The following is a 10321-nucleotide window of genomic DNA, read 5'->3' as shown; positions in this document are numbered from 1 at the left end:
CCGTTTATTTGCAATGCCTGTTGTAGCAGCTCGCGCGCGCTATAATTTCCAACGGTCATTGGAGCTGGCGCTCGGCTGCGCGTAAAAATCAATTATTTTAACGTTGTAAAGTGTCTTTTTATGCGTTGCGCAACGCGCCAGTTGAAGATGCTCTTAGGTTTTCATTCAGGGTTACTCTACGGCGGTGCCCCGAATATACAGAGGAGCGTCCCCTGAAAAGAAGGCTATGTAGCGCTATTTTTCTACCTAGTTTTAATTAATTATGGAGTATATTCGTGGGGTTAATAATTATCTAACCCAACCTCTTCATGAAAGCCCTCACCCCTCTATATACAACCACAACCCCTCTCTACATTCGTTCTTTAAAATTCATGTGATTTTTCTTGCAAAAAAGTAAGTTATATTTTGAAATATATGCAGTTATAGTAATTTAAATCTAAAAAAAATTATAAAAAAAGAACGATAAACCAAAGAAGAAACGACGAACAAACAAGCAACGGAGGAAGTTACTGACCAGCCCAATAGGAGAAACCCAAGGGCCCATCTGAGGCGAGACCTTCTTGTGTCCTCTAAAAATTCCAGTTTAAATCGCCACGACGTTAGGTAATAGAGACATGTTTATGTTCGCCTTTGTAAATCGCAACATACGCATTCTTTAATGTTTACTCCTTTCATATTATTTTCCAGGTGCGTATTTTATTCTTCGCTGGTGAAGTTTAAACTTACAATAAATGAGCTCACAAGTCATAAGGACATCTATGTGAAACGATACTGTTTAGTGTTTCCAACCCGTATGTTGCATCGTGTGTTAGGTTTTCGTTCAGGGTTACTCCACAACGGTCCTGAAAAAAATGATTAGGTGACGGCATCCTCTAAAAAGAAGGCTATGTAGAGCTATTTTCCCATCTAATTTTAATTAACTATATTCGTGGGGTTAATAATTATCTAACCCAACCTCTCCCTGAAAACCCTCACCCGTCTGTATATAACCACTACCACTCTCCATTCTATCACATCAAAATCAACAGAGATTCAACACATTTCGCAGGGAAACACACGCGCAGAAATGACGTCCCTCTCCCTCTGCGCCCTCCTCCTCGCCGCCCTCGCGTGCCACTGCCATGGTGATCGATTGATCTCATCGTCACGCTCCCATCTCCTTGCACCGATCTGATCTCGTGTGTTATTTAATCCTAGTTCCTGACCACCGTGGTTCTGTTGCATGCATGCAGCGGCGGCGGCGGCGGCGGCGGCGTACAGGCGGCCCCAGGCCATCGGCGTCAACTACGGGAGTCTCGCCGACGACCTCCCCACGGCGACGCGCTCCGTCAAGCTCCTCCGCAAGGCGAACGCGGGCGCCGTGAAGCTCTACAACGCCGACCAGCGCATCCTGCACGCCCTGGCCGGGACCGGCATCCCGGTCTCCGTCATGGTGCCGAACGACCTCATCCCCTCGCTGGCCGACTCCCGCGCCGCCGCGCGCAAGTGGGTGGCCAACAACCTCAAGCGGCACCCCCGGGTGCGGGTGATGTACCTGCTCGTCGGTAACGAGCTGCTGTCCTACCCCGCCATCGCGGCGTCCACGTGGGGCAAGATCGTGCCGGCGATGAAGAACCTCCGCTACGCCCTCCGCGCGATCGGCCTCGGCCGCGTGAAGCTCGGGACCCCGCTCGCCATGGACGCGCTGGCGGCGTCCTACCCGCCCTCCGCCGGCGCGTTCCGCGAGGACATCGCCGGCACCGTCATGCGCCCGCTCCTCCACTTCCTCAACTACACCCGCTCCTACTACTTCGTCGACGCGTACCCCTACTTCCCTTGGGCGGCCAATCAGAAGGACATCTCGCTGGACTACGCGCTTTTCGAGGGCAATGCGAGCAGCCACTACGTCGACCCGGCCACGCGGCTCACCTACACCAACCTGCTCGACCAAATGCTCGACGCCTGCGTGGCCGCGATGCGCAAGCTGGGGTACGGCGGCGTGAAGCTGGCCATCTCGGAGACGGGTTGGCCGAACGCCGGCGACCCGGGCCAGGCCGGCGCCAACGTGCGGAACGCCGCGCTCTACAACCGCCACCTCGCTCGTCGGATGCACAACAACGTCGGCACGCCGGCGCGACCGAGGTCCAACATGCCGGTGTTTGTCTTCTCGCTGTACAACGAGAACTTGAAGCCGGGGGCGGGCACGGAGCGGCACTGGGGGATGTTCTACCCGAACGGTACGTGGGTGTACCAGATTGACCTCACCGGCAGGCGGACGGCGCGCTCCTACCCGCCGCTGCCGCCGCCGGATAACAAGACTGCCAAGCTCGAGTGGTGCGTGCTGGCCGGCGGAGGCAAGCCGGTGAACGAGACGGCGGTGGCCGACGCCCTGAACTACGCGTGCCAGCAGGGGACAGGGACGTGCGCCGCCATCCAGCCCGGCGGCGCGTGCTACGAGCCCAACACCCTCGACGCCCATGCAAGCTACGCGTTCAATGCGTACTGGCAGCAGTTCAAGGGGACTGGAGGCAGTTGTTACTTCAATGGCCTTGCAGTGAAGACCAACAAAGATCCAAGTAAGTTCTTCTAAGCATTCCTGGTTAATGCTGGCAAATCTTTACAAATTTGATGTTTGCTAATGCTACTAGCTAGATTATTAATTGGCTAGTTCAACTGATTAACAGTTCTTATAGTTAGTTCATAAATTTGTTTTCTAGTACTCCAATAATACTTGTCATTATAATGTGGCGATAATTAGGAGAAGTACTAGGAGTAGTAGTGTTTTGCCTATAATACTTGTTAACAGAAAGTTGACCATAAATATGGAGAAAATAGATACTAGGTGATGGGTTTAATAGTTGGATACGTTTGTATATTGCCTCAACGTTGATCTTGCTAAACATTAGGCTCGTCATTGTACTCCCTCCGTAATCTAATATAAGAGCATTTACAACACTACTTTAATAATCTAAACGCTCTTATATTTGTTTACGGAGTAAGTACATATTAAGCTTCTTAATTATTCGCAACAACAAAAAATCTGAATTATATTTTCATTTCACCTCGAAACATGTGCGATTTGCCTGTCATTTGTTCATGTTCTTTGCACAACGTACGTTTTCTATGCCTAATGCCCCAGGTTATGATCCCTTTTCTGATTGCATACCAATGAATATTATTTTAGTTTCTTGCATATACTTCATACACAATTTTTATAATCCATTTGGAATTGATATGTACTCCCTCTGTAAACTAATATAAGAGCATTTAGATCATTAAAATAGTAATCTAAATGTACGAAAGGAGTACTTAACAGTCAATTCGTTCTCGTGTCTTTTGCCTGCAGGCTATGGATCATGCAAGTTCCCCAGCTCTTAGAACTAGTCGCAGAATGAGAAGATTGTCAATCCACGGTTGTCAAGAATCAAGAGTAGGAAAAAAAGAGTAGGAAAGAAGGCCATTGCCGTAATGCCCTTTTAGTCTGTAGGCAGTCAGCAGTTATTTTCTCCATGCTTCAGAGATGTCTATTAGGTTGTCTTTCGTTCTAAAGAATTTTATAGGATATTTGGAGGATTATAATTCTTATAGCATTGCTTTTGTACTACGTTGGTTACTTGATTACAAAATTGCTTCCAAGGATTTTTTTTTTCTTTCTCCGTAGCTTTCTGCCTGTGGAAATTGGGATTGTTAAACAACGTGAGACTCTCTTGCCCTTCACCGTGGCCGTGGGTATCACTATCAGAGGGAGACATGGGAACTGTGGAGCTCGAGGCTACGCCGGCGGTTGTTGCGGCTCGGGCCGCAATCCACCAGCGCAGGGGTGACCTCGTAGTTGGTTCGTGTTCAGATTCAGAATTACCGGTAGCATTCCAATTTCACTTTTAGACAGGTGAAGGAGAGGGCAACCGAAGAGATGATAAAAAGAAAAATATCTACGGATATTATGTGGGATTAACCAAAGCATCGCCCGTCGCCCCAAGTATTACCGTGGTATGCACCTCCAGTCAACACAACGGCTTTGTCTGTGGATGGTTCTTTCATGAAAGTGGACAATACAACGGCGGCAGGAATGGTATTACGGAGACACGATGGTTAGGTAATATTTTCTGCTTACCGGTGCCTTTTTAATTGTAACGATGCTCTTGAGACAGAAATTCATTTGTTGATGATCGGTATGACGCTTGCTCGGGAGCATACTGACCTATCAGTTGTGGTGCAATCGGACTCTTCAAATGCCCTTTCATGTCTCTTTGGTTCGAGTTTGGATCGTTCGGTTTATGGCCACTTAGTTGCTGAGGTTAAGTTTTTAATGGCTGGTAGAGCGTTTCTTCCCGAGAAGCTTCATAGATCTCAAAATAGAGTTGTTGATTGCCTGGCAAGACATAGTCGTTGGGAGCGGGTCATGGCTGTGTGGATCTTTTGTTTCAGGATTGTAGTGTTAGATTGATCTCTTTCCCAATGGGCCCAACGGCCCATTGGACCTTGACTCACGTCTTGATCGGGGATGTCCAGCCCAAGCAAGGCTGGTGGGTCCCTATCGCGCAGTGCTATAAAGAGGAGGTGGGGACCATGGCATAAATTACGAGGTTCGCCGCCGTCACTGGTTTCCCACTCCTAACCCTAATCCGATCCAGAGGGTAGCAATGAAGCGATGGGAAGTCCATCACCGCCACTACCGGATCTCTCTCCTTCCCCACCGTCGTCACCACCTCACGACGGTCACCGGAGGGAACTCATCGAATGCGGGATAAGGTAACATACCACTACTCTCACCGAACACATCTAGCCTTGTCGATCCACGGGATCTATCAATGGTATGAGAGCAACGAGGCTTTTGACGTGTTCTCGGTTTAAATATGTACAAGAAAGCATTCCCCTCCCCGATATGAACCCAAGAAAGGGCAAGGCACCGAGGATGGCTACGGCCTCATCGGCAAAGTAGCGCCGCCGCAAGGCCGCGCCTGTTCCTCTCGATCCCCATACGGAGGCAAAGTATGGATCTAATTAGATCCAAAAGAAAAACGAACAAAGGAATCGGATTGGATCCGAAAAAGAAAATAAAGAGGGGAACTTGCAAAGCAAAGAAAAGCCACCCCTCTGGGGGCAAAGTACATGCACCGCGACCACGCTGTTCGACGGCGGCGCGCTTCCGCTAAGGGAAACGCGCCACCGGCAAAGGGGAGGCAACGGCGCAAAAGGTGAAAAGGCGCGAAGGCCACAGCCACAGTTATACACCCTAAACTAGGCAAAGAGCACCGAAGCCACGCCGTTCGACGGCGGCGCGCTTCCGCTAACGGAAATGCGCCACCGGCGAAGGGGAGGCAACGACGCAAAGGTCACAGTCTGACGGCACAAAGGCCACAACGAATGGCACCACCACCACTCCATCTTGACAGCGGTGCGTTCACTACAAGTGCTCGCACTCACCGGCAAGATAGGCAGAGGAGGTGCGCTGCACAGGAAGGCCATCACGGCTGCGGGTTGACGCTCACGAGAGGTGCAACGCGGGGATCCAGAGAACCTCCTCGGCGGGGCTTGGATGTCGCCGGCGCGAGGGAAAGCCTCGGTCACCGCGAGCAGCTCGAGATCGAGTCAGAAAAGGAAAAGGAGGGGCTCCCCTCTGTAGGGCGCGCGGCGCGGGACCCTTGGTCACCGCTGCCGGCGGCCAGCTCGAGCACCTCCGGCGGGGCGTCGCAGCCACCGCACGAGGAAGGAGTCCCGGCCGCCGCGGGCTGCTCGTGAACGAGCAGCAGCGGGGATGCAGGGGCGCTGGATGGCCCGCGTCGCGGGGATGAAGGTGTTGTCCGGGTTGGCCGCAGAGAAGGCTCCCTGGCAACGCGGTAGCCGCGCAAGGAAAGGAGCCACTGCTCCGGCGGCCTGAGGGGCTCGCGAGTACAGGAGCCACGGCTCTAGCGGCGCCGAGAGGAGAGACAAGGGAGTAGAGAGCGGCGCAGAGGGGGAAGAATGACCCGGTTTCGGTCCTTTGTGGCTGCCACTTCCTTTTTTGTTTCCCCGATACGGGTGGGGAGCCGTTGGATCGCAGCCAACGGCTGAGATGGCCCCTAGGACGAAACCCTAGCCGTGCATGGGCCGTTGGACCGAAAACCAGGCCGAGGCCCAAGGAGCCAAGGCGGCTCAGCCGAAGGAGCCAGGGAGGCTGGTACAGGCAACAGGCCGACCACCTTTTCTTTTCTTTGGAAGGTTTTTTGTCTATTTTGGACAGATCCAAAAATGTTCTTCTAAGTTTTCATGAAAATATGCTTAGAAAAAGAAAATAAAAATGTTCAAAGTTTCTCACAAGTAATAGACATTTTTTTTGTAAAGAAAAATGAAAAGTTTTTGAAAAGAAATAAAAGGCCCTTCTAGACATTTTTCTTACGAAATTATGTCTAGATATTAGGAAATAAAAATGTTGCTATTTTTCTGTTTAAATCAACAGAAATATGATAATATTTTTCTGAAAAGAAAATAAAAGGTTCTGAAAATAAAAGAAAGATTTTCAGAAAAAGAAAAATTTAAGGATTTTATAAATGAGATTATAAAGTTCATGAATTTTTAATTTTTAAGAGAATATTTTTTTGTAAAGGTGTATGAATTTTCATACTCACGTATTTCCGCTGCAAAGTAAAAAGGTTTAGTCCTCCAATTAAATTAGAACCAATGGGAAAAATTTAATTGGAAGAAATGTTATTAGCAAAGTTTTTCCCTTGTGGGTGAAATAAGATTCAAACAGTTTCCGCTATGACAAAAGAATGAAGTTTGTTTTAAAGTTAAAATATGGTATTGTTGTTTTCTGACCAACGTTGATGATAACAATACTATATTTGTATGAGTCATCTTATGTTCAAAGCTTAAATCTGTGATAAATTTTGTATCAAAGTGATCAATTTTCAGAGCACAGATAAAGAAATGCATATTTCGCATATTTCTGATGCAATATGGTTAATGATGATGATTATTTCTTGGCAAAGTTGTTCAATAAGAATACTATCATCACATTGTTTATGAGTCATATGCATTATTTCCATTTCTGCCCAACGGTGATATGAAATTAATGTAGAAGGATGATGTTTTATTCTAATTCTGCCACCACGGTGATTTAGAATATTCCAGGAAGTTCAAAAAGGTTTAATGTGCATGATTTTAATCAGACCAACGTAGGGTTATTTTTATGCTCATTACCGTTGTTTATTGGCTAAGTTTTCTCAGACTAAAAGTTATTCAAGCTTTCACTCATGAAAGCGAATGTTGGGTACTAGTGACCCGAAAGATTGAAAAGAAAGGTCATAACTTGAGGGAATAAATTCTCTCTAAAGAATGGCTTCAAAAGAAAAGAACTCTTGGATATTAATTCAAGAAAAGAAAAGAGATAGATCATTGAGAGTCTTGGTTGACGAATGTCTTTCTTGTACTCTCTATGATGGAGTCTCCTTTTTTTCAGTCAACATGATTGAAATGAAACAAGCAACATGCATGTTTAATTTGACCAACGTCGGATCAAACATGTGTGTCAAAGATAATTCAGATTTATTTCTGAATTTGATTTAGTCAAAAGAGCCAATTATGGCATTTATGTCCCTTAAAGGGAATTACCCGCATGGCGGGAAAAGACTGGGAAGAATGCCTGTGTAACCGGGTAAAGTTGACATTGTATTATGTCAACAATCCGTGTATGGCGGGAGAAATTTTGGCAAAAGCCTTATCATGTATGACAGGAGAAAGTTATGATGACTCATGTGCGGTTAATGTGTCCCACTATGGGAGAAAAGTATGGAGTAGCTATTAAGCTTTCCTATTATCGACCGTACACCTTATGTGTAACGGTCATTATGCAATCACTAAATCCAGAAAGGATAAAAGTAACAGACGAACCTAAAGACAAGAATGATATGGAAGTGTGACTTGCAAAAGTGACAACTATAAAGAACTCTGTTGAGTTTCTGAAATGAAATGAGGAAAAAGTACTCCCATACTAGTTAACTTATAACTTCATTTTACGTGAAGTGATAAGATGAATGAGCTAGATAATCGAAGTTTCCTCATTTCACAAGAACTATGAATGGGTTTCAAAATTGTGGCAGAAAAGTTCTTGCCACATTTATAGGGGGAGATAGAGACATGAAATACATTGTAGTGTATTTATGACTCCTCTGTACTTTAGACGATGTGATGCACATTATGCATCTAAAGTGATCCATTAATGAAGAATGTGATTGTCAAGGGGAGTACGACAGTCATCTGAATACCGTCATTATGATACCCCTAAAGAAAAGAAACAGTTGTATTTTCGGATCCTTTATAGTTCCGAAAGCAGACTAAGGAATACAACAGTGGTGCTTAAAGTGCCATAAAGAAGAAAGTTTAATGATACGCCAGTTCTTCAGTGAAGATGGAGTAATCTGGGGGAGCATGTTGTATGACCTATACAACACCTGTTGTTAGCTCTACAAGGTATCTTGTGATACAGGTCCCTGTAAAACCTATTGCCTTTTGGAAATGGGTGACTATAGAATTAATTGCCTCTTGGCAATGACAGAGCAACGACTACCCCATATGAAAGAAGTGCCAGTACCTGAGATTTTGATGGTCTCTAGGAATGTGAAAATCAGATACTTGTGACTACTATAAAGTCTATGTTAGTGAAATTCCATCATTTGAATTTCACTAACATAGACTTTATGAAGGGTCTACAAGGCGTGACTCCAAAGGAAATATGTAAAGGTGTAAAACATGACTTAAATCGAAAGATTTTTGTGTAAAGAAAATGAGAGGACAATTGTAATCATGCAAAGTTATAGAATGGGAAATTCGTTTCCCAATTCCCGTGCATGTGGATGACGTCCTACTTGCAAGTGGTGATGTCAGTCTACTGCTGGAGGAGAGAAGAAGTTCTTGTCCTCAAAGTTCAAAAGAATAAAAAAGGGGGTATTAGGAATGTCACATGGACATACTAAGAAAGATCTCTAAAGTATGCATACGAGAAAACCTACGCCTGTTCTTATAGTCAAGGGTAATGGAACTGGAAACTATGGTGTTCCAAAAGTTAATAAGAAAAGATTGTAAACGAATATGGTTGTGACGCCCTCGATTTAATCGTACGCTAATCATACACGCAAATGCGTACGATCAAACCCAAGGACTCACGGGAAGATATCACAACACAACTCTAGACACAAATAAAATAACATCAGCTTCATATTACAAGCCAGGGGCCTAGAGGGCTAGAATACGAAAGCTCGATAAACACACGAGTCAGCGGAAGCAACAAATATCTGAGTACAGACATAAACATGGGGTGCCTTAGAGAAGGCTAGCACAAAAGGAACACGATCGAACGAGGCGAGGCCTCCTGCCTGGGAACCTCCTAACTACTCCTGGGCTTCAGCGGCCTCCACGAAGATGACACCATCGGGGAGGCAGGCGTCGGCAGGAAACTCCACTCCTGGGCTCCATCATCTCGTCGCAGCAACGGATCAAGGGGACAAGGGGGGAGCAAAGCAGCGGTGAGTACTCATCCAAAGTACTCGCAAGTCTTACATCATAACTAATCTAAATATGCATCAGTATCAAGAAGGGGGGGTGTTATATGTGGACTGACTGCAGCAATGCGAGAATAGAGAGAGAAGGCCTAGTCCTATCGAAGACTAGCATCTTCAGGGTCTTGCAGCAATAGACGAGAGTAGAGCAGGGGGGTAAAACAATAATAGTCATATTGTTGCAGCAATATTAAAGTGAGGTCACGCCTAGAGATCCTCCCTCGACTCCCTGCGAGGAAGCAATCCCGAGGCAACTAATTCCAGTTAAGTAACAATTGTAGTTGCATAAGATCGGGGCACAACTCCAAGTCGTCCTGTAACCGTGGACACGGCTATCCGAATAGTTAATTTTCATCCCTGCAGGGGTGCACCACTTGTCCCGTCACGCTCGATAACACTCTGGCCGGACATACTTTTCTGGGTCCTGCCCGGCCTCGGAATATCGACACGTCGCAGCCCCACCTAAGACTAATCAGAGAGGTCAGCCCGCCGGTCTAAATCCTAAGCGCAAAGGGTTCATGGGCCCAGTTCCCCTCCACGCTCCTGCACGATGCGAGGGCGGCCGACGTCAGTCCTAGCATCCCTTAATCACAAGCGCAATGCATCTCGGGACCACTCGGGCGCGCGCCACTACGATTGCTGACATCTGAAAAGCTTCGGCTGATACCGCGACGTCGAGTACCCATAATTCTTCCTGCGTAGCCGGTTAGTGCGAAAAGGTCTCCGACCAACCCAGATCAAATACCCAAATCCATTAACATTTTAATTAGGCCATCAACACAGTCTCACGGGAATCCACCCATCTT

General features: G+C 46.7%; 1 protein-coding gene across 1 annotated transcript; it reads left to right on the top strand.

Moving 5' to 3' along the window:
- The first annotated feature begins 1023 nt into the window (after positions 1–1023).
- On the top strand, positions 1024–3613 carry LOC123413308 (probable glucan endo-1,3-beta-glucosidase A6). The gene is made up of 3 exons (XM_045106250.1): positions 1024–1124; positions 1233–2555; positions 3326–3613. The coding sequence occupies exons 1-3, from the start codon at positions 1067–1069 to the stop codon at positions 3355–3357; spliced, it is 1413 nt and encodes a 470-aa protein (XP_044962185.1). The 5' UTR covers positions 1024–1066; the 3' UTR covers positions 3358–3613.
- The last annotated feature ends 6708 nt before the right edge of the window (positions 3614–10321 follow it).

This window comes from Hordeum vulgare, chromosome 7H, assembly GCF_904849725.1.
Source record: "Hordeum vulgare subsp. vulgare chromosome 7H, MorexV3_pseudomolecules_assembly, whole genome shotgun sequence".
Lineage (NCBI taxonomy): Eukaryota > Viridiplantae > Streptophyta > Magnoliopsida > Poales > Poaceae > Hordeum > Hordeum vulgare.
The sequence above is the reverse complement of the archived record's forward strand: the minus strand, read 5'-3'. Positions and strand labels throughout refer to the sequence as shown.